The sequence below is a fragment of the Pteropus alecto genome, unplaced genomic scaffold, assembly GCF_000325575.1.
Source record: "Pteropus alecto unplaced genomic scaffold, ASM32557v1 scaffold280, whole genome shotgun sequence".
Classification (NCBI taxonomy): Eukaryota; Metazoa; Chordata; class Mammalia; order Chiroptera; family Pteropodidae; genus Pteropus; species Pteropus alecto.
Genome location: NW_006430057.1, coordinates 1,227,584 through 1,252,098, shown reverse-complemented (window position 1 = coordinate 1,252,098; position 24,515 = coordinate 1,227,584). Strand labels below are relative to the sequence as shown.

The 24,515-nt window shown below is 38.7% G+C and overlaps 1 protein-coding gene across 6 annotated transcripts in view; it reads left to right on the top strand.

Annotated features, from left to right (window-relative positions):
• DOCK11 (dedicator of cytokinesis 11) overlaps window positions 1–24,515 on the top strand; it is a 137,000-nt gene that overhangs the window by 31,431 nt on the left and 81,054 nt on the right. For 5 of the 6 annotated variants that reach the window (XM_025046153.1, XM_025046149.1, XM_006904709.3 and 2 more), the window contains exons 12-22: window positions 4,793–4,915; window positions 6,377–6,459; window positions 9,152–9,274; window positions 9,480–9,556; window positions 14,507–14,691; window positions 14,785–14,850; window positions 16,555–16,647; window positions 18,605–18,728; window positions 22,422–22,543; window positions 23,052–23,138; window positions 24,146–24,235. In XM_025046153.1, the coding sequence (XP_024901921.1) occupies window positions 4,793–4,915; window positions 6,377–6,459; window positions 9,152–9,274; window positions 9,480–9,556; window positions 14,507–14,691; window positions 14,785–14,850; window positions 16,555–16,647; window positions 18,605–18,728; window positions 22,422–22,543; window positions 23,052–23,138; window positions 24,146–24,235 (1,173 nt within the window). The remainder of the gene's footprint in view (window positions 1–4,792; window positions 4,916–6,376; window positions 6,460–9,151; window positions 9,275–9,479; window positions 9,557–14,506; window positions 14,692–14,784; window positions 14,851–16,554; window positions 16,648–18,604; window positions 18,729–22,421; window positions 22,544–23,051; window positions 23,139–24,145; window positions 24,236–24,515) is intronic. The other variant, XM_015589404.2, reaches the window with a different exon arrangement.

The following is a 24,515-nucleotide window of genomic DNA, read 5'->3' as shown; positions in this document are numbered from 1 at the left end:
ATGTGCATACTTCTGAGCAAGGCATTAGGTGCCTGAAAGGCTTGTTTTAAGAAAAAAATTGACCCTACAATAACCTTCCATCCCTAATTCCCATTTCCATTATGATTAAGTAGTTTTAATGGAGCATAAAGGCTCTTTATACAAGGAGTTCTGGATGAAAAGCAGTGGGAGGGAACTGCTTATGTCTCAGCTGTAATGCTATTCTCTTCTGTCCTATCTGGTGCAAGGAATCCCCTTTAGAAAGAGCCTGAGTTCACTGGCATTTTGACCTCTGACCAGACTGGCAGCTATGAGGTTAAGCAGAGCAGAATTGATTGTCTTCTAGACTTTTGCAACTGAAAGGAAATGAATGTGGCATAGAATTAAAGTAGAAAGAGGCATAAGAACAAAGGAGCTCAAATTGTAAGGAGATTTATTTTTTCCCAACATAAAAATGTTCTTTTTTCTCTGATTATAAATATATATACATTATTATGTAGAAAATTCAGACAATACAAAAAGTATAAAGAAGAAAGTAAAAATCACCACCCATAGATGACAACTATTAACATTTTGGTGAACATCTTTCTAGACATCTTTGTTGTGTTTGTACAAACACAGACAGTTTATATAAGAGTATATGTAATGTGTATCATATTCCTACTGTTTATACGCACTGTATTCATTTAACATGTTTGTCATTCTATATCAATATTTCTGGATCAGTTGCATTCTTATTAAAGGCTAATATGGTATTCCATTGATTTAGCTAATTAAGATATTTCTAACTTTTGGATATAATAAATAACAATGCATTGAACATCCTTGTGCATACATGTTAGCTCATTTGTTTAATCATCTTCTCCTTAGAATAATTTCCAAACATTGGGATTATCAGGATCAAAGGTTATGCTCATTGATAGAAATTGCCAAATGGCAGTGGAAGACTACATGTGCTGTCACTACCCTCTTTAGGCTATAGATGCGATCTGTGGTAGCTTTCCCCTACGCTGTCCCTTGTTCTCTTATGGCCCCTTAGTTTGTTACCCAAGACTAGTTTTCACATATGTGAATATTCCACTACAATGGCCTGTACTTCTAAAAGAGAGATTGAGCAAGTTCAGTGTTATAAATTTTTGAGAACCTGCTATTGACTAATGCTTACAATTTACCACACAATATCAAATAAGTTATTTTAAGCCAATTACATATTGACCATATTATTTCAATGTACTCAGCTGTATGTTCAATGCAAGAAGTTTAAATTTGTGGTTTCAGGCATCATCCCACTTTTAATTAAGGTCACGAAGAAAATCAACATTTTTTGAATATCTATTCTATGCCAGAATTTTCTTCTGGTATCTCATGGAATCATCATGTTCTTGTGAAATAGTATAATCATTGCTGTTTTGCAGATGAGAAAATTGCAGTTCAGGGAGATTAAGTAAGCTGTCCACCATTACTTTGCCAGTAGTGGTGCTGGCAGAATTTGAACCTAGGTCAGTTTGAAAAAAACTCAAATCAACAGTATTAGGCAGAATGTAATTAAGTGGTAAATGGTAAAGTATATAACATAATGGTACTACAAGAGTTTGGAATGTGAGGAAGGGTCAGTTGTCGAGAGTTAATTTAAAAGACTTTACAGAAGATATAGGACTTGAGAGAGGCCTCAAAGAAATAGATGAGAGCAGGACAGGTGGGAATGATGGGCAGTGACCTCAAATGGCTTTATTTGTATCCTTTTTCAAATCAGCTAAAGATACCAGGAAAGTGGTTGTTTACTTAAAATATTCGAACATTTTATTTTGAAGAAGTCTTTTTCTCAACTTCTTCTTGTTTCAGAGTAGGAAGCAGTACTATGTAAGAGAGAGATTGAAAGTAGGTAGATACTATTACTATCCCTATTTTACACATGAGGAAAGTGAGGCACAGAGCAGTCAAGTGGTTTGCTCAAGATCACAGAGCTAATAAGATGAGGAACAAGACCTGAACCTAAGTCTAGCAGGCTCCCTAAAAAGCCCAGGTGTTTACCCCTATGTTGTACCATTTTTTTGTCACCCAGAGGGAAGCAGCCCAGTTCCCCAGTACTCCCAGAAAGGTCTGTGTGGCAGCCCGGTTTTTTCGAGCAAGGCTATTCAAGTGGTGCCATTATTTATAGGAAGAGGCAGCTTCCAGGGCTAGGTGGATGGTAGGTGTTTGGGGGACATTCTAGGCCCTCTGCATTTGTTCCTCGGAGTCTTTCTCTACAGTAGCTTCCTGAGGAGCAACAGAATGACTGTAGGAAATGGAAGAAGTTGGGTCCATCGAGTAGTTTTGCCACCCTGACAGCAAATGGTCACTGTGACCAGTCACTTCCCTCTCAGCCTCCTGGCAGTTCCTTCCCAGATGCCCTGACAGAGCTCAATCTCCTACGTTTGCCAAGGTTGAGTTGCGATTGTAGGGGTGCTACTGACTCCTTGAGGGTCTGACTCCTTGTGGCTCTGCTGGGGGAAGCAGTTGTTGAGCTGGTGAAAGGGTGCAGAACTCCCTACCACAGCATGCCTTGCCATGCCCTAGGGGACTATATAAGTTATTAGGAACTGGGTGGGGCCTGACCCATTCTTTTGAAGGAGGGAGAATTGAAGTAGATAAGAGTCACCCTGTGTGACATCCACACTTTGTTGGTGAGAAGGGAGGGCTGGGCCAGAGGCCTCGTCCTAAAGGGCCAGACTCCCAGCCCATTCAGGCTTCCTGAGGTTTCTCTGGCTACCTTTTGCATTTGGGGGACAGGGCAAGGCTAGAAGCTGGTTGGACAAAGGCAAAACAGCTTTAAAGAGTATTCCCATACACTGAAATTCCTGTTTAGTTAAAAAATGAACATCTCTCTGCCCTAGCATCCTTGTTTGTCAACTGGAGGTAACGTTAGTACCTGCATCCCAGGACCGTTGAGAGGCTCACACAAGGCGTGCCATCCTGGAAAGCACTTTGGCACTGGACCAGGCCTACTGTGTTTGCTCAGTACCATGTGGCTGCTAGTAGGGGCAGCAGTAATAGCGATCACAGATAAACAAGTAAAAGCAGCTTGCTCTTATCAATTACAAATCGTTTCAAATTATAATACTCATTGCTGACATCAGTGTGTGGAAATGCCGAGAGTACGGAGAATGGGGAACCTTAGGTGCTCAGTGGACATTAGCTTTGGCGGTAATCAGTATTACTGTTCTCATCCAGCCTCATTGAGTGAGATATTGGCTGCATGGGCCTCAAGGCTGAGAGGCAGTAAAGCATAGGGCATATAGTCTGGAAGCCCTGGCTACAATCTTTTTTGCCCACTTAATTGCTGCATAAACCTCTCTAAGCCTCAATTTCTTAGTCTTTAAAATGTGTATATCATAGTGCTTGCTTTGAGGGTTTTTATGAAAACTAAATGAGAAAATGCATGAAAATCATCTAGCACACTTATGTCACAATCAGTAAGCTTGAGATTATACTCAAGGCAGTCTGTCAGCTGCATCTCATAGCTTGAGCAGCATGTTCCTGGCAGTACCAGAAATCCTGTTCTGTGACCTTGAAATGCTTTGGGCCACTCTAGTAATAACCAGATACCTAAGGTACATGACTTCATTTAATCCATATAAGAAATTTAAGCAGTAACTAGAACTATCATCATTCCCATTTCATAGATGAGAAACCTAAGATGTAGAGAGGATGTGACTTGCCTGAACCCATAAATGGTGGAGCCAGAATTTGAACCCAGGAAGTTTGCTCCTGAGCAGTTTTTAACCACTTCGTTCATGCTTGCTACTTGGTGATTCAAATCCAGATCAGCCATTACCAGGGATCATTATAAGCTGTTGGACTGTGGACGGAATTTCTTTTTGTTTTACACTCAGTTTTCTCTTCTGCCCTGTCTACCTCAGAGAGTTTTCTATCTGGAGCAAGTAAGATAATGTGTCGGAAATGCTTTGAAAACTGGAAAGCACTATCTTAACACAGTTGGTAATATATCAAGTAGAAAAAACAAAACTTGGTAGAGTCCCAGTGATGGATTTTTCCACGCGAATTCCTTTGTGTGGTGCTCCTTTAAACACATAATCAACTCTCAAGCTATTTGGAAGGTATATTTGGAAGGAGCTGAGCTAGATAGGGGATGGCATGGTTGTTCCATATGCATTTAAAGAAAACTGTAACTTTGGTTGCATCTATTAGTACCCTTAAAGCTCATAGGAACAAAATGGGGTTTGGATCCTCTGTCCCCTGCCTTTACCTTGAAAGCCCCAGAACTCTACCTGCCACAAAGGAATGTTTTCTATAGGATGATTTAGTTTTTATGTTACACAGTTTGAAAACTGTTATGCAGAGCAGTAACATATTTTCCTCCTCTTAGCTGCAATTAGTATTAATTGTGAGTGAATTGCTCTGGAGTTACATGCAGCTACATTTAAAAATGCTTATCCAGTTTCACTTGAGATGCATACTATTTTATCACATGCCAATTAAGCCAAACAGTACACATTGTATTAATTAGGTCCAAGAGTGCAACTTGCAAATACAGCCAGACCCAAGAGGCTAAGCAGGGAGGGTGACACCTGCACTTTGGGGACTAATAAATATGAAGTTCATGACAAAATAGAAAATCTATTTTGAAAGAAATATCAGGAACTTGGAAAACTGTATGAAAGCAAATGCTATCTATTTCCAGGGTCCTGGACATGATCCTATGTTGACTATCAACAGTCTATGCTAAACATACTACTAGGAATCATTAATCAAACAACTGAATGTATGAGATCTCATTAAAAAAAAACGTCTAATGGAAGTCATTTTCTTCCAGGGAATTTTCTCAGTGACGAATCCACATCCTGAAATTTTTCTTGTTGCTCGAATTGAAAAGGTGCTCCAGGGAAACATTACGCACTGTGCAGAGCCCTACATCAAAAATTCAGATCCAGCAAAGGTATTTGTAAAGATTGTTTGTGAACATGTCAGCTTAATGTCGAATTTGCCTTTTACTGATATTCTAAATGGGATTGTCCGTGACTCTTAAAAAAAAAAAAACACACACAAAAAACAAAAAACAAACTTTCTCAGCATGCAGAATATTCTGAAAATATTATATACTAAGTGAGTATGCATGCTAAAGCTTGATGACTTTTTTCCCTTTTCATTTATGTTCAGTTTACATGACAATCTGATTTCTGCTGGCTTATCAAAATAAAAGTTAAAGGTTTTCAGCAACATCTGCTCATTGACACTCTATCCTTGACAATAGCCACCCTTTTTTTTACTCTCAGCTCTACAGACAGCCCTAGAATGTCAGAGCTGAGAGGAGAAAAGATGATCCAGTCCTACAGTTCCCAAATGCCAGTCTATACTCAAATTCACTCCTTTATGACGATGAAGTGAGAAAAGAAAGACAAGATAGTGAGCAGTTCATGAAGTTAAATGTATTCAATTCAAAAGGCTATCCTTTAATCTGAGATTTTTGCCCTTCCTACTTTGTAAATGTAACACTTATCTTTCATGAAGTGTTAGTATAGTAAGTGGTAGGGATTGTTTTTACTGTTTCATATCTTTAAATGGCAACATTAAAAGTCGGCAACCCATGTACACTCAAATTTCTAGACCCTGAAATCTAAACTTATGGAAATTATTGATTGAACCCTCTGCTTTCATGAGAAAACCGAGGCCCAGAGAGGGAAAGCATTCATAGCACAGTTCATAAGCAGGTCTCCAGCTACTGAGTATATATGAAGAGTCCATCTGCTGTATGTGGTATTTAGTTGTGTATCTGAATAGCGTTTATGACCTGGAAGATGCTGAGGAGACATGTGACTAATTTGTGAAGGAAAAAAAGTCTCAAGGTTATAGATAAAAGCCTTTAACATTTACTATCTCTAGAGATAAGCATGCAGCCAGCATTTCTCAGCCTGTTGAGATTCTATAGGCAGTTAATCTCCTTTGTCATCTCCCAGTGCCTGTGCATACAGAGGTTCCTGCCCACACCAAACTAATTGCATTGACTCTTGGTCATTTGGCTTTTATCTTGAGAGTAAAAAGATCAACTATATCCAGAACAAACTTCTCCAAAGCATGATCAGTGGCTGCCTGCTCATGTGTGAAGGGAAATGCACATTAAAAAGATTTAAAATTTAGTCCAAAACATGCCCTATGTCTATTTGTCTTTGCATATCTTGATGAAGGCTCTGTTAATGGGAAAACATAAAACCTTTAAGGAATACCAGTTTAGTGTTAGAATTCAGGTAGCCAATTTGTGTTGTGGTTTATTTGTAGCTACTATATATTTTTCCCCCCAGATTTTGATGTTTTATATCAGTAAGTTCGGGAAACTATTTTTCCTGTGAGTCCCTGGTAGTTTGAACAAATCTGAGCCCATCTTCTTATTTTTGACCCTTAGACAGCCCAGAAGGTGTACAGGACAGCTAAGCAAGTGTGCAGCCGCCTTGGACAATACAGAATGCCCTTTGCCTGGGCTGCCAGGTTTGTACATATATAATCCTGACCCTTCTGCTCATGCTTACATGTTAAATTGAGAGCTGTTGTCCTTACCAGCAGCATTTAGCAGTCTGTTTCTGACAAGCCAGTTATATCTTGGGTCATCTGGGATGTGGCTTAGTTCCTTTAAGCTGCTCTAACAAATTACTGTAGACAACGAGCATGTGGCTTAAATGACAGGCATTTCTCACAATTCTTGAGACTACAAGTCCCGAGATTAGGATGCTAGTATGGTTGGGTTCTGGTCAGGACTCTCTTCCAGGTTGGAGACAACTGACTTCTCTTTGTGCCCTCACATGGTGGAAAGAAGACTGACAAGCTCTCTCGCCTCTTAATTAGGGTACTAATCTCTATCATGAGGGCTCCACCTTTATGACCTAATCAACTCCCAAAGGTACCACTTTCTGATACAATCATCTTGGGGATTGCATTTCAATATATGAGCTTTTGGTGGATACAATCATTCAGTCCATAACAAAATTTAAATTTTTTTTCTCTTAGAATTTGCCGTGCATTGAAGACTCTTCCATTTCTTCATATGTCTTGCTTCAGGGAAATTTTCTTTGGCTTGGGTTACTGATGTGACTGACACATTTAATTTTATTGCGTTTTAAAGCAGAACTTATTTACTAAAGTGATAGAAGTTTTTTTTTCCAGAAAACCAGAAATTGTAGTGAATTATGTACATGTAGTATACCCACTATTTCAGAATTGGCTGGGTTTATGCTTTGAAAAACTATCACAGAGTAATTCTGGAAAACAAAAAATGAGAAGGCAAAGAATGTAGTTGTTCAGTGCAAGTATGTAATTAATGTAGATTTTCTTGCTTTCTGCTGACAGATTCGGCAAACCCCTCAGAGGTAGTGAATTTGGAAGTGTGTTATCTCTATACCACATATCTTATGGTAGATTACATGTTTTTCACCCAAACTTGCGAGTCTATATACAGCGATGATTTAAAATGTGTTCCTTACTTATCTCACCTTTGAAGTACAGGTTCATTGGCTTGTTTGTGGTACAGCCAGTACAGCTCACTAGAAGTTCTGGGGAAAGAGCACCATGTTCTGAATAATTCAATTATGTCCAGTAGGTGCTGGGGAATAGCATAAGGGTAGGAGAGTCTAAGTTAATTAACTCTTCTGTCACTTTATAATCATTTAATTTTTTAGAAGGTCTCAAAATGCATTGTATGTTGGTAAATGAAAAAGCACATTGTCTTTGTTCTACAGAATAGTACAACATGATAGCCAAGGATAGGTAAATTGCAGAGTGGTAGAGGGCAGTATATTTAGGCATTAAAGGTGAAATGTGGCTTGTAAATATAAGCATACTTAGTGATGCTCCAGCCTGAAAAGTCAATTGCTGCTGCTGCTGCTGCTGTTATTATTTATAGTCGCTGAGTGCTAACTCTGTACAAGGTGGTGGTCTAAGTGCTTAATGTATACTTTCTTAAGAGGTGGGTACTATTATCCCCATTTTTGAGATGAGAAAATTGAGGCGCAAAAGTAAAAAAAGAAAAAAAAATCTTACCCAGGTTTACACAGCATGTCTGTGAGCAGGGATCTGAGCCTACTCTAGACCACTGTGGCATACTGCCATAGCAGTAGCTGCTTCATGCTGTTTTGCCAGTAGAAAGATTAATTTTAAAATCTTCAAAATTAGAAGCTTTGATGCCCAGTTCTGATGAGGAATTATGCTATTTTTTTCCTTCCTGAATTATTTTAGTTGTCAGCAGTGGCAGGAACTCACTCTAGAGACTTGGCTGGAGTATTCAAAAGATGTATGATAAACGCCTGTTTACTGAAAATAAAGGAGGTATGCTTAAAAGTAGGAACAGTGGTTAATGCCTATAACCGCATCTGCAGAAGTTCTATCAGAGAAATTATGTTTCTGGCTATCGCTGCTTTTAGTTTGTTGGATACTTACACATTATTTCCCATTTTTTTTTGCAGTAAAATAGCTGCTTAAAAATGGGAGGGGGTGAAGGAATAATTCAAATTCATATTGGAAACTCTACATGTATTATAAACTCTATAAATTGATCTTAAAGATCTAATTTAAGTGTTATCAACTTTGAGTTACACTTTACCTTTGATGAAAATGTGCTCATTTTACATGTCCAACTTGACGAATTTTCACAAACATATACAGTCATGTAACTACCACCCCATCCAAGATAGAGAACATGTAAATCACTCCAGAAAATTTCCACACATTTCTGTCTAGTCAGCCATCTCATCCCCACACAAGCAACCACCAGTCTAATTGTTATAATTATACATGACTTTGATCTATTCTAGACCTTCATATAAGTGGAATCATGCACCCTTGCATTTGATTTCTTCTGTTCAGTCTGTTTTTTTTTGAGATTCATCCATATTGTGGTATGTATCAGTTGTTCATGTTGAGTAGTAGTCCATTGTATGAATACACCACTATTTGTTTATCTGTTCACTTGTGGGTGAATATCTGAGTTGTTTCCAGTTTGGGGCTATAACAAATAAATCTGCTAGGAACATTCATGTACTATGTGGAATGGTAGGATCATAGAGTAGGTGTATGCTTAATTTCCTGAGAAACTGCCAAATTATTTTCCAAAGTAGTTTCACTAATTTTATCATTGTTTATCAATCCTGTAGATTAAAAAAAAAAAAAAAACCTTCTGTTGCTATTTTAGACCAATTTTCAAAGATATTCAAGGCTCTCTGGATCTGGATGGGAGATTTTCTCCTTTGTATAAACAAGACAGTAGCAAGCTTTCAAATGAAGACATTCTCAAGTTCCTCTCAGAATACAAGAAGTAAGTGTGTGGAGTTATTTCAATAAAGCAATATAATAGATGAATTATAATTAAAATGATGAATGTGAGCCATATATGAGAGAAACTGAATGCTTAATAATTTAAGTTTGAAAAAAAGAAAGAAAATTTAAGTTTGCATACAGGGTAACCAGTGCATTTAGTAATCATAATTTTTAAGTATAAAATATTCTTATTTTATACCTAGGCCAGAGAAGACCAAATTGCAGATTATTCCTGGGCACCTAAACATCACCATAGAATGTGTTCCTGTGGATTTATCAAGTAAGAATTCATATACTGCAAATAAGCCTTAAGGACTATATCTGAATCTCAGTGTTTTATATTTTCTATATTTTTCTTGAAGTTTACATGGTGTATTAGTTTTTAGGGCTGCTGTAAGAAAGTATTGCAAACTGGGTGGCTTAAGATGAGGGAAATTTATTCTTTCATGGTTTTGGAGGCTAGAAGTTAAAATCAAGGTTTATGTTCACAAGCATTCACGAGTACAATGCTCTAAGGAAGAATCATTCCTTGCATGTTTGTAGCTTCTGCTGACTCCTGGCAATCCTTGGCAGACTTTGGCTTGTAGCTGTATCACTCCAGTCTCTGCCTCTATCATCACATGGCTATCTTCCCTTACCTAAGAGCACCGGTCATTAGATTTAGGGCCCACCCCTAATCCAGTATGACCTCATCTTAACTAATTTCATCTTGCAAAGACCCTGTTTCCAAATAAGGTCACATTCTGAAATTCTGGTGCACATGAATTTTGGGGGGACACTAACTCAACCTGGTACATATGGTGGTGAATAGTTACAGAAAGTTTATCAGGTGCTGTTAAATATATAATGTGTTGTGAATGTGTCCTGGTCACTTTCTACTGCCTTTTGCCTTGGATAAGTTTCATCAAAAAGTTCTTTTATTGTCTACAGATGAGGATCTAAGATCCCAAGAGAAAAATAGACAGAAAACACAAAAGACACTTTGCAGGAAATGAAGTGGCTAGTACATATTTGAAAAATGTTCAATCATTTTAATGCTACTAATGAAATTAAAACAGCAAGATGCCTTTGCTCATCTGTCAGCTTTACAAAACTGTTTAAAGTGACACTGGCTACGTTTTGGCCAGGCACCATCACCTATCACAAGCCGGAGTGCAATTTGTTAATAGTCATCTATAGAAGTCCATAACTAAGGCATTCTAATTCTGAGATTCTGTCTATCCATTTATTCACTGAATAAGAATTTATTGAGTAAACAATTATTGAATACCTACCACGTGCTTTAAAATTATGGAAATTAAAGTCTAGAGGGAGCGATAGACAAAAAATAAGAAAACAAATGAGTAACTAATTTCAGTCTGTGATTGGGGTGGGATGCTTTAAAAAGTGTGGACGAGGGGGCTTCCGGTCAAGATATCAGAGTAGATAAACACTGTGCTCGCCTCCTTTCACAACCACATCAGAATTACAACTAAACTACAGAACGGCCATCATTGGGAGTCGCCTGGAGTCTAGCTGAACAGAAGTCCTATAACAGGGGACATATAGAAGAGACCATCTCAAACTGGTAGGAGGAGCAGAGATGCAGAACAAGCTGGTCTCCCACCTGCATGTGGCAATTGAAAATTGGGAGAAATATCTTGGCTGTGGAGGTCCTCTCAGAAGAGCAAGGAGTCCTGGCCCAACACCAGGTTCCCCAGCCCAGGATTCCAGAGCCAGGAAAAGAAGTTCCCATACTTCTGGCACTGAAAACCAGAGGAGATTGTGGCTGAGATGAAGGGCCTCTGGAGTCACATAAATTCCTTTCACGGGGCCCACGTGCAGACTTAATTGCCAATGGACTCATTCTGAGCTCCAGCTCTGGTGCAGCAGCTCAGGAGGTGCCAGGGACATGTGGAGAGGAACCGAATTGTCTGGCTTCAGGGCAAAGGCTGGAGGGGCAGCTTTCTCCCAGACAGAAGTATTGGCAGAGGCCATTGTTTCTTTGTTGAGACCTGCCCTGCCCTGGTGATTTCCTGAGACCTCGCACTTCCAACTTGTGGGCCCACTCAAACTGCTTCCAGTGACTTTTCCATATAAATGGCCTCTCTTGGCTCATGCTGCAAATTTTCCTAAAATCTCTTAAAGGTTCACAAAACCAGAACAAGCAGCATCTGGCCTCAGGGTACACTGTACCTGTTGCTGAGCAGCCCCAACTCCGGCACTAGCAGTAGCTGGCCTCAGTTTGCAGCTTGGCCTCTCAAGCCACATCCAAGCCCAGCATGGGTGGTGGCCATCTGCAGATTGCTTGGTGGCTCATGCCAGGTGGTCCCAGGCAGGGCACAGCCCCTGCAGCAGGCCCCCTCCCAAGAGACCCCAGCCTGCACACCCAATGGCTGGCTTCTCTCTGAGCCAGAGTACCACCCAGGGTCACATGTGAGGACGGCATGCCCAAAGGGCAGACAGGGCAGACACCAGAGCCCTGCTAAAATGAATCCTGCTCTGTAGGGTCAGCCCCTGAACAGTAGCTCCTCCACTGGAAAGTGCAGAGTCCCAAACAAGATGAACCCAAAGAGGCCTACACTAAGACATATGATAATTAAAATCCCAGAGGTTAAAGACTTATCTTAAAAACAGCAAGAGAAAAACAAAATACCTACAAGGGAGCTCCCATAAGACTGTCAGCTGATTTCTCAACAGAAACTTTTCAGGCCAGAAGGAATCGTCAAGATATATTCAAAGTGTTGAAAATCAAGGGCCTACAACCAAGATTACTCTGCCCAGCAAAGCTATCATTTAAAATCAAAGGACAGATAAAGTTTCCTAGACAAGAAAAAGCTAAAGGAGTTCATCACTACCAAGCCAGTACTACAGGAAATGTTGGAGGGGCTTTTTTAAAAGAAGAAAAAGGAAATAAAAGATAAAAATATTTAAATAATAAAATGGCAATGACTACATATCTATCAACAATTACTTTAAGTGTAAATGGATTAAATGCTCCAATCAAAAGTTATGGTGGTTGAACTGATAAGAGAAGAAGACCCTTACATATGCTGCCTATGAGAGACTCACTTCAAATCGAAATAGACTGAAAGTAAAGGGATAAAAAAAGATGTTTCATGAAAATAAAAAGCCGAGATAGCAGTATTTATGCCAGATAAAATAGACTTTAAAACAATGGCTATAACAAGAGACAAAGAAGGACACAGTTATCCCACTTTTAGATATTTATCCAAAGAAACCCAAAATACTACTTTAAAGGGACATATAACTTCACATATTCATTGCAGCATTGTTTACAATAGCCAAGATACCGAGGCATCCTGGGTATCCATCAGTGGATGAATGGATAAAGAAGATATGGTATATATATGCAATGGAATATTACTGAGCCATAAAAACAAATGAAACCTTGCCATCTGCCACAACGTAGATAGACCTGGAGGGTATTGTACTGAGTGGAGTAAGTCCGAGAAAGACAAATGTCATATGTGGAATCTAGAGAACAGGATAAACAAACAAACAAAGAGAAACAAGCTCATAGATACAGAGAGTATTTTGATGGTTGTCAGATTGGGGTATGGAGGGAAGGGTGAAGAGAGGGGGGATTAAGAGGTACAAATTGGTAGTTACAAAATAGTCATGGGATATAGGATATAGCATGAGAAATATAGTCAATAATATTGTAATAACTGTGTATGGTGTCATATGGGTACTGGATTTATCAGGGCGATCACTTCATAAATTATATAAAGTCTAATCACTATGTTGTACACATAATATAATATTGTATGTCAACTGTAATTGAAAAAATAATAAAAATATAAAAATTTTAAAAAATTTGTGGCCAAGGAAACCCCACCATGTAGACAGTGGTTGGGACTATACAGCCCCCATTGAGAGCATTGCATATGTAAAGACCTTGAGGTGGGAGACAGCTTGGTTTGTATGAACGTAAAGCCACTGTGGCTCTCGTGTGGCATGTGACGGGAACGTGGGAGATAGAAGATGAAGTAGAAGTAGAAAGGGTCATGTTATGCAAGGAATTGTGTAGGCCATGGTACCTCCTTAAAAGATTAGATTTTATTCCAAGTGCAATGAGAAGTCACTAAAGGGTTGTAAGCAGGGGAGTAGCAATTTACATTTGAAAGCATTTAAGAGTACAATGGATTATGTTTTCCTAAAGAAATAATTTGAAATCTAGACAGTTTACACATAAAGATGTTCTTTGTAGTGTTGTTTATATTGAAGGAAAATTGGAGACAATGAAAGAGTCCAACACTGTTATAGTTAGTGATTAGGCAATTATGGTACAACGGTGTCATGAAATTTTATGAAACCATAAAAAATGTTTATAAAGCATTCACGGAATAAGACATGAGATAAAATGCCAAAAAGGGTAATAAATTTCTATACATAGTAGGATTTTTGTATTATATAAAGTATACAGAGAAAGAAGACCAGAAGAATGATTACTTGTGTCTGTGTATCTTTACTCCTGATATTTTATTGTAAGTATCACTATAATCAGAGAAAACCCCACCCAAAACATATACTGTGTCCTCATGTCTGACTCTCCCTGGGTCTTCCTTCTGTCAGTATGGCTCTGCAGCAAGGAAAAGCAGTCTTAGAGCTCCTTAAGTATATGAATAATCTTTACCACAGTGGCTACTTCAAAAACATACACTGCTACATTTCTCAAAGGCTTTGAGTTTTCATGCTCAAGAGTATTGAATTTATCATTGATAACACATCATCAGGTCTGTAGATTCAAAAGGCTGCCATTATTTCGTAGGTGAAAATTTGTACCTGCACCAAGTTAACTTTTTAAAAGTTTTTAGCCATGAGATAATTGGAGGCATAAATTTTCTGTTATTTCCCTGATACCAATTAAAATTTGCAGTGAAAGTGAAATTGCTGCCACAGGAGGAAAAATGTAATGAATTTCTTTGTAGAGTTTAAATTTGCCAAAATTATGATGTGTTATATTTGGCAAATCAGTCTAATCTACACTGAGATTGAAATAGCAATCCATGTCTGATTTGAAGGATTCCACTGAAACCAGCATCAGACTACCCCATCTTGTCCTTTTGGGCTCTTTAAAGTGGTTGTATGACATTTTGTCAATCACTAAAGATTCTCTTTTTGAAATCCTTCCTTGAGAACACAATCAATGTATATTTTACAAATGTAGGAATGTGTTAATGGTTGTTAAATTGTATTATCTTTGTCTTTTTTTTTTTGCCTATAGATTGTATTACTTCTTCATATGTGCCCCTGAAGCCTTTCAAAAAGAATTGTCAGAATATTACTGTGGAGGTTGAAGAGTTTGTTCCAGAAATGACAAAATATTGTTATCCATTTACTATTTACAAAAACCATCTGTATGTATATCCCTTGCAATTAAAATACGACAGCCAGAAAACATTTGCCAAGGTAAATAGTGTAAACTATATACATTTTGGAGTATGAAATTTTATTTATAATTTTCTCATTCCGTGACTCATTTTGAGTGATTAATCATTTTAGGCAAGGAACATTGCGGTCTGTGTGGAATTCCGGGATTCAGATGAAAGTGATGCCAGAGCTCTAAAGGTTCGTTTATCATACTGATAAGCATTTTAGTAGAGATAGAATTTTTGGTAGAACTAGAGATGTTAATACTTTCATATGCTAAGTTTAATTTCTTTAAACATCCAAATGAAATGTGCTAAAGTGACAAATGTAATATTTTTTCCTACTCTTACACTTAGCTGTAAGGATTAGTTAAATATTAAGAAACAACAAAATAAGGTAGGAACTTTAAAAATGGGTAAGCTTCATATACCAGAATTTTGCCTTTGCTCCACTTTGATTTTGCATTCACTGATGCCCAAGCACAAGGTCATTTTCTCCTATGACCTGACGGTTTATAATAGTACCATCAGGAGAGAATAAAAACCTTTCTTTTTGAAACCTGAACGGGCTTTGAGCTAACAGAAGCACAGCATGACTCCTTTGATCTGAGATATGACTTCTACTCTGTGACTGGCCAAATGGTGCCTCTAAAGTTGGATTAGTGATCTATGAAAAGCAGCATCTCAGTATCTCAGTATCTGATACAGCGATCCTTAAATACCTGTGACTTCACAGTGCCTTTACCTTTTCACTCTTTATAGCTGGTTTTTACTTTTTAGCCCATTAATCTGAGGCCTGAAAGAGAAGTTGGAACATTTTACTGTCACAGAGTGTTTATCTGGCTTCCCAGTTCTCTAGCTTGAGCCTAAATCAGACAGATGGGTGGCTAGCCTTCCACTCAAACCACCTAAGAGGCTAGAATGCCCCTAAGTCTTTGAGTGTTTAATAGTCCCTACTTTTGAAGAAATTTTTTTTCCACAGAGAAACCTAAGTTAAATTAAGTATTAGCTGGCTCAAATTAAGCTTGTTTTCTCTGATTCTCCCCTCAGTGCAGATGAGAATAACTGTAATATCCCATGCAATATCCTTTTGTATACTTTAAGATTCTTAGGTTACCTCTCAGCAGTTCCTGAAAATGGCTCTGTGCTCACATGGAGTTTCAATTTCATTTTTTAGCTGGCCTGGAGGCCAGCTCTGAAGTAACAGAGTAAGGCAATTAGTACTCTGGCATGCTTACTCCATATTCATCCTTGAGCTTATTAGGCCTATGGAAGTGAAAACTCACACTAGAAATGAAATCGAATCTTTCTATGGAATCATTGAAAGCCTTAAATTTATTTTATTGGTATAACGGAAAGCCAGTGACTTTTAAAATGTGGTTCATAAACTGAGAGAACAGTAAATTTTCTGTAGCTTACTTTTTAATTCCTTTAGGCTAGGAATGTATCTGCTGTTTTTTGTTGTTGTTGTTGTTGTTGTTGTAACTCCTCACCTTGCCTACTGCACAACAAGCATTCAGTAAATGTTGCTGACTGGCTGAATGGGAACTTCACATATTAAGAAATGGAAATAGCAAGAGAAAAGTAAGCTTTCCAGGCCAGGATTGAGAGTTTTTCCCTTCCAAAATGATTAGCTGTGTTTGACTTCTTACTGTCAATTAGTTTGGATTTGCATTTCTTTGATGACCCGAAATTCAGTAGCATCCACGCAGCCAAGTTAGGCAATGTCTGAGGATGATATCGAGTGACTGTAAATGATTTGGAATTTATAAGCTCATGGTGAGAGCCGGGTGGGCTTGGCCATGGCCAGGTGCTCGCAGATGCCTGTAACTGTATGTGGTTCCTTAGCATCATATTTGAAGACCTGTGTTGAGAGTGGTGACTTTGTTTCTTTCTTTTGCAGTGTATTTATGGAAAACCTGCAGGGTCTGTTTTCACCACAAATGCTTATGTTGTTGTTTCACATCACAACCAAAATCCTGAGTTCTATGATGAGGTAAAATACATTATTCTAATGTTTATAAAACAATGGTTGCTCTTCTATTTCTCTTTGAGATGTGTCCTTCATTTTATCTGTACTTTCAATCCCTGACTGTTTTTATTCCTTGAAAATAGAAAATGTAATATCAAAATAAAGGGCCATTGCCTGCTTGCTGCCCTTTGATGACAGTGGAAGATTTGCCCACTAATTGAAGGGCTCTAGCGTGAAGTAATAATGTAGGAAACAATCACCAAACTGGGACTAGGATTCTGTTTGCCCTAGCTTTCACAACAACTGTCTCTGCGCCTTTGATCAAGTTACTTCCCCTTTCTGAGTCTAGTTCCTTCTAGCTAGTTCCTGTAATTCTGTGTGGGAAGGTGCAGCCTCTCTGTAAGTGAAATGCTTCAAGAGACAACAGCATGGTTGGGCCACCAGAGTCCCACTGGCTGCACTAAATGCCTCTGTGCAATGTTGAGTGGCACGATCTCTCGGTCTATGCGTTCCTTTCCTCAGACCCAGTCTTCGCCTCTTTCCTTCTTCCCACTTCTCTGTCTCTATGTCTCTGTGTACTTCCTGGTGGCTCTCTTAGTGTCTCTGTCCCAGCCTCTTCCCATTTGTATGTATCTGATTTATTCAAATCTGCAGACTGGTTTTGATTCCCACATGTCTTCATGGCACCTGGCTGTGTATCCCAGGCCAGAAACTGTGCTGTTTCTGCTTCTCGGACCTCATATTTCCATTCCTATCTTTATCTGGAACCATCCTTTCCTGCTGTCACAATGTTCCGCAGGTCCACCTGCAGTCGTGTGGAGGCCTTCTACTCCAGCCTTAAACCTCACCTATCTCTTTCTCAATCCAGTGCCCCTAGTTTCACAGTAGACAGGGAGGAGGATAGTGGCCTTGCATTTTTGCCACCCAGGGAAGGACTATGACCGTATTTATATGTACAGCAGAGCATTAGATACCCAGATGGTCTGAATGCTGTGAATAGGCATGTTCTGTGGTGAAATATACCTACAACAGAAATTAGTTATAACATCAGAACAATGCCATGTGTGAATGATAATTAGGCCAGATGTCCCTCACCAAGCTGTTCAACGTGTCCCCCTATATAACCAATACCAGTCACTACAGAAAACTTGATCATGTAGTACGTAATTCATATTATCTTTAGGATACCAGAAATAAACAGGCTTTTCAGTCATTTACTATATATTGACCAGGAAAGCATGTGTGCATGCACACACATGTGTTTGCATGTGTTCCTGTGCAGATACATGCATGTGCATTAAATCAATTAGATCTGTGATTTGTTTCTCATACACTTCCAAGAGGCATTACAAACATTCCATTGAGTTCTGATTGGAAAATTACTTGAGATGTTTATATTAAAAGTATTAATTTTTAGAATGAAATCCATGTGTCACTGATAACAATTATTTCTTTATTCAAGGATAAAGTTGTGTTTTCTTTTTAAAGAAATTCGTATGAACTGTAATTTGCGGATACCATAATACTGTAGTGACTTTTTGCACTTTTATTTGCACAACTTAATTTTTTTTTCATGCAAAGGAGAGCAGCAACTTAGAAAAAGGTAACCTGTCAAATTCAGTGCCCATTTTAGACTGCATTCACTGACTCAGATTGAATTACAGAGCATCCCTGGACTGTGAGAATGTAGTTTTTCCTCCAGTATTTTAGAAAATCCTGCTGTGAAGACGAATGCAGGAGAATCCCCTGGATTTTCCTGTAAAAGTAGTAAATCAGTCCTCACAACCCAGAATATTGTTGTCAAACAAACTGACTAGGAAAGCATTTAGAGTGCATTTAAATAATATATATTTGACTACTTGGCCTATCATTCAGAAAAGTATGTCATTGGAAAAGTATGATGAAACTGACTAAAGGACTGACAGTCCAGCTTGATCATTAAAACAAAACAATTCTACATGTAATCTTGTTATCATTTCAGATTAAAGTTGAGCTTCCCATTCACTTGCATCAAAAACATCATTTGCTTTTTACTTTTTATCATGTAAGTTGTGAAATTAACACAAAGGGAACAACCAAAAAGCAGGACACAGTTGAAATTCCAGGTATGTGTGTGCTTTTAATGTCTCTCTTTAGCTATTTGAGATGGAAATTGTCTATAATATAGCCTCTTTTCATTAAGCCACAGACCATACTTTCCTCCCACCAATAAATCCATTTCTGAGTTTAAAAGTTTATTGGTAAAAAATGAATTATATGCTACTTTTATCATCATTTCTATCAAATGACCAAATGCTTGCCATTGTGCCTGGACTATCATAAGCAACATAAGTAACAGTGCCTTCCTCAGAGAGAGACTCATATTGCCATGCTGTATTTTTATTATTTCTTTTATGTAGAATAGCCCAGGAACCAGAATTTTCCAGTTCTGTTCAATGAGGAAGAGGGCTAGGGGCATTTTTGTGGGATATTGGGGGCTGCCTGGTTCTAATAAGAGAACAGATTTAATGAATTCGAATAAGCGTGGGTAGTGAAAAAACATGTCCTGGTCTCATCCAGCAAGGCTTTAGATAAACCAACAGGAAGCATTGATGAGGAAACATACAAGTCCCTATGAACATGCGCAGTGTCACCCACAATATAAATGTCAGCATGCCCTAGGATTTTGATCCAAACTAACCTGGATCAATCCTAAATTCATCCATTTAGTCATTCATTTAGCAAAATATGTCTGCGTATTATATGCAAGATGTTGTAATAGGTACTATGGAGAATACAGTGGAGAGTCAAGCATAGATCTCATCTTCAGCGAGCATATGATCTAGTGTGGTGGGGAACATAGACCTATGTAGACAACTATAATACATGACTGAAAGTAGTGGTTATCAGGAAAGTAGTGCTATGTGATCTCAGAGAAGAGAGAGTTATTATTTCCACTGGTGTAGGGACAAGTGGCTGGGAATCAGGGAAGGCTTCCAGGAGGAGATGGTGTTTGGGTAAGGCCTTAAGGGGTTGGGTAGAGTATGATAATGCAGTGATGACGGGAAGGTAGAGGGTTTCAGGATAAAGCAACAGTTTGTCCTGAGTACAGAGGCAGAGTATTGAGGAGTATGGGCAGGGAATTACAACTAGTTCAATACGACGGAAGCACAGGGTGCTGGGAGGGGAATCATAGGACATTGAAAAGGAGATGTCAGATCGTGGAAAGCCCTGAATGCCAGGCCGTATATTTTATTTTATTTTGTCACCAATATGGAATTATTGAAGGATTATAAATACCAGTAAGGGCTATTTTGCAGGGATTCCAATCAGGCCACAAGGTAATGAGTAAGGTGAGTTGGAGCAGGAAGAAGGAAGGAAGACACAGCAGTTGGGGGATATTTCAAAAGTCCAGGAAAGAAAGAGGAGTGCACAATGGTAGTAGCAGGGGGATGGAGAAAACAGGAATTGCAGAAGAAGAATATATTGGACCTGGAAAATGATTGGCTACTAGAGAGATGATTCAGTGTTAGTGCTGAAGTTGCAAAACTGAAAAGAAGGTGCAGTTGACCCTTGAATAATATGGGTTCCAATTACGTGGGTCCACTTAATTGTGGATTTTTTTCAGCTGACCTGCTCAGTTCAAACCCGTGTTGTTCAAAGGTCAACTGGAGGTTGGGAATCAGTGTATGCAGAGGACCAATTTAAATATACACAGATTTTCAACTGTGTGGGCAGTTGGTGCCCCTAACCCTCATGTTGTTCAAGAGTCAACGGTATTGCCATGTGACAGAATTGGGAGTGAGAGTGGTCAATTTTGGACTGATGTTGAGTTTGAGGTGTTAGTGAGACATCTGAGTGATGTCTGTCCAGCCAGCGGCAGAATGGAATATTAGGAAGTTCTATTTGTGGATAGTGTGATCTTGTTCTGTATCCCCATAGAAACTATAGTTTGTTCAGGACAGAGACCTTGAGGTTTGAGAAGAAATCTGGCAGAACAATGAGAATCCATGACAGTGTACCTCCGGAAAGACCAATTCCTATTTCTTTATCCAAATCCTAGACAGAAGTAGACAAGATGCTCAGTGCAGCATGAGACGATTATTTGATGTGCCACTCATCACTTTTAACTGTCCATCCTTGAATTGGCTTCACACCTTTGAGCCAGATGGCTTGTGCTTGACATTGTACCTTTACATCTTCCAAGTGCTCTATATGAGTTTTGACTGAGAAAGACACACTTGGCCATGCTGTGATGAATTCACAATGCAAAAATCTTGCCTGAGCAATTTCATCAAGACACAATGTAGATTAGTGGTGGTCAGGGACTGGGGGAAAAGGGAGATAGGGAGTGACTTCTAAGGGGTATGGAGTCTCTTGGATTAGATTATCTAGAATTAGATAGTGGCAATGAATGCACAGCTTTGTGAATATAATAAAAAAAACCATTGTATATTTTGAATTGTATCTGAATTATATCTCAGAAATCTCTTTGAGGAGAAAATGTTGCCTAAGAATAAGAAATGTATTTTCTTTTCATTTTCCTATTTTCTGAGCTGGAAACCTTTGGTCATTTGTCTAAATTTCAGTTTAACTACTTTGACAGAGTCCTTTTGAATGGCTCTTCTGCTCATGTTACTTTCCTGTGCCTCGTATAAAAGAAGAGGTCTGGTAAACCATTTCTGAACTTGTACTAGTAAACATGCCCTTTAGGCAAGTTCTCAGAGTCTGAGAAAACCATTTAGTCTAAGAGAAAACATAATTAGTATTCTTTTAAGAATTAAAGAACTTGCCAAATTACATACATGAATGAAAACATTCTAACCAGATTTGTGTTGACTTCTTTGTTCACAGTATAAACACATACACACACACACTCATGCAAAGAATTTTAAAGAATCAGAAAGCAATGGCTTTAAAAAGTGCTTTCCAGCCAATACCCCTTCTCATACGCCAAAACTTAGTCCAGAGCAAGCTTCCCCGCACCGCCCCTGCACCCGCCGCCCCACGGCTGAGTTTAAACACTTGAATGCTAGAGTAATCTCTATAATGGAAATATGGACACAGATGGTTCTGGCTTTTTTAGCCAGAACGTGATGAGTTTTCTAACAGAAAGCCTAAAGGCTCTTTTGGATAGAACTGTCAAGAGATGGTGGAGATCTCAGTGGATTCATCTGTAAACACTGTGCCCTGACTACATTCTCCTACAACACCTCTTCCTCTGTAATCAAGAAAACTGCCCAACCAAATACAGCTTTGTGTAAATGTGGAATGCGAATTTGACTTGTGACCTTAATCTTCCATAGTTCTTACCTTAGAGTTCCTATAAGAAATTTTGGACCCTGGCGATTACTATCTGACATAGGCTCAGGTATGGGACTGCACTCTTAGTAAGGATGGATGAGAGAGATCTGAATCTTTAAAAACTAAGTCTACCCGAAGTTATTCCCAAAAGTGTAAAGATAATGATATTGACACACTTTTCAAATTTTAAAGTGTTTTACATTATCCTACTTTGGTCTCTCAATAATTTTATTAGATGGAAAGGCTATGTATTGTTCCCATTTTTATTATTTTTATTTTTGTTGTTCCCATTCTTATAGTCAAGGAAACAGAGTAACCTGTTAGTGGCTAGGCTGAGATTAGGAAGTGACCCGAACTCATGGTTTCTTTCCCAGTACTCAGATGCCCAACACCTGGACTGCTCATGCACATCCTCAGAAATATCACCACCATGTCCCGCTCCCTAGCAGTTAGACATTTGTGTAGTTAATAGTATTTCTGATTTCGTCTCTCATGGTTGATTATTGTCTTGGCAGTTGGCTTTGCCTGGGTACCTTTGCTGAAGGATGGCAGAATCATCACATTTGAGCAGCAGCTGCCAGTTTCAGCCAATCTTCCCCCAGGCTACTTGAACTTGAATGATGAAGAATCAAGAAGGGTAGGAAAATATCAGCATTTGTTCAAATAATCATGATGAAATGTTGAAAAAGTACAATTCTTTGGCCTAGTTGATAGTTTGGTCTAGTTGATAGCAGCTCAAGGTGTGGCCTGAGGAATGGTGCTGGTTCATCACAAAGGAAAGTATGAAAAGCAAGTGATTAGAAACCTTTATAATAGTCTGATAAAGTAGCCTCATGTCTTGATTCTAATAACAAGTTAAAATAATGGGGCTTGGACTTTGTGCATCATTTTAAATATTCATTTATGTTGTAGTTGATTTTTATTGTAATTTATAAAACTATCAGTCAGCAAAGGATTGGAAATTCAAAATGATCTAGGATACATTTATTCTAAAGGCAGGTTATTTTCTCCAATAATTCCCTTTGTGTGAAACTAACACATTTGTTTCTGGGGGAAAAAATCTTGAAATCCATAAAGGTGTAATATGTTGCTCATCTATCCATTGCTATGCTATAGAAACTCATGTATGTATTTTCTCTTCACAGCAGTCTAATGTGGATATAAAGTGGGTAGATGGTGCAAAGCCTTTGCTGAAGATTAAAAGCCACTTAGAGTCTACTATTTACACTCAAGTAAGTTGCATCAACTGAATTTTGCCACTTTTAATACTCAAGTATATTTCTTAATTAAAATAGACTATTTGATTTCTCCAGCCTTAGAGAAGTGGCCTGAAAGTCTTTCTCATTAGTAATAACGTTATAGACATTCCAATAGATGTTCCTCTATTGGAATTTGTCTGGTGTTTTTCTCCTGGTTAGACTAGAGCTGAACACAGAAATTTGAAGTCAGTAGATCGTGCATGGGTGGCTAGCTGCTACAGTTGACTCTTAGCCTCAGCACCCATGAATTTACAATCAAATGTCTGTGGGAAACCTCAAGCCCAGTTTGGAAAATCACAGATAGAGAAGGTGAAGTCCATGCTCCTTGGTGTGGCCTCCCACAGTCCTTCTCACTTCTCCCTGCCCACTGCACCCATTTTATAGATGAAGAAACTGAGACTCAGTCCGGTTAGATGATTTACCCAAAATCACACAAGTAATAATTAGAGGAAGCAGATCAAAATCCAATTTTCACTATTCCAGCTCCTGATAGAGTTCATGCTGTCTGCAAGATCAGTGTATATAGATTCCATAGAGGACAGCTGGACTCATTTGTCTATGAAGTGCACTGAATGCCTGAGACTATTGTTCTGGTATCCTCCTGCTGCTATCTTTTCATTACCTGCCAGTACAGACCTCTGTTCCTGCTCATTTTATTAAAATGTAGAAGCAGCCCGACTTCAGAGACTACACTACAAGTCAGAAAAGGAATTAAATGAATGTTGACTAGTTGGGCATAAGTTGCAGCTTACTCAGTGTGCTCAGGTACATCTTGAATTTACCTGGTCTTGCTGCTCTGTGTGACGGTCAAGAGGCCTGTAGGGCATGAACACATGTGTTGGTAGCTGCAGCTGCTGAGTCTGGGCATTAGAATACCCAAATAAATAGGTTTGCAAGATGGAGGAGGAGGGGGAGGGAGTGAGCCTGCATTTGAGAGTAATGAATCAAATTTCATATGGTTGCACCCATCTGTTTTCCAGGATCTACATGTGCACAAATTCTTCCATCATTGCCAGCTGATTCAGTCAGGCTCAAAAGAAGTTCCAGGAGAGCTCATTAAATATTTAAAGGTAAATGAACAGCAGCTTTCTGCGAAGGGTTTGTTTTTTATGTCTTTCTGTTACCACATCTTGATTTTGGGGGAAAGAAATCAAACTAACACTTTAAAATACTTGTGCATCCTCAAGAAAACACTTTCCATTATGTACTTTTCGATCAAGTGGCTGTTGAGAAACAGACAGCAGAGTTGCTAAATTCGGAAGAAAATGCTATAGTCAGAATGTGACGACATATTTTGGAAAATCTCATGACAATGTTTATTTCCGTTCCGTAAATTGATTTTTCAGGTCT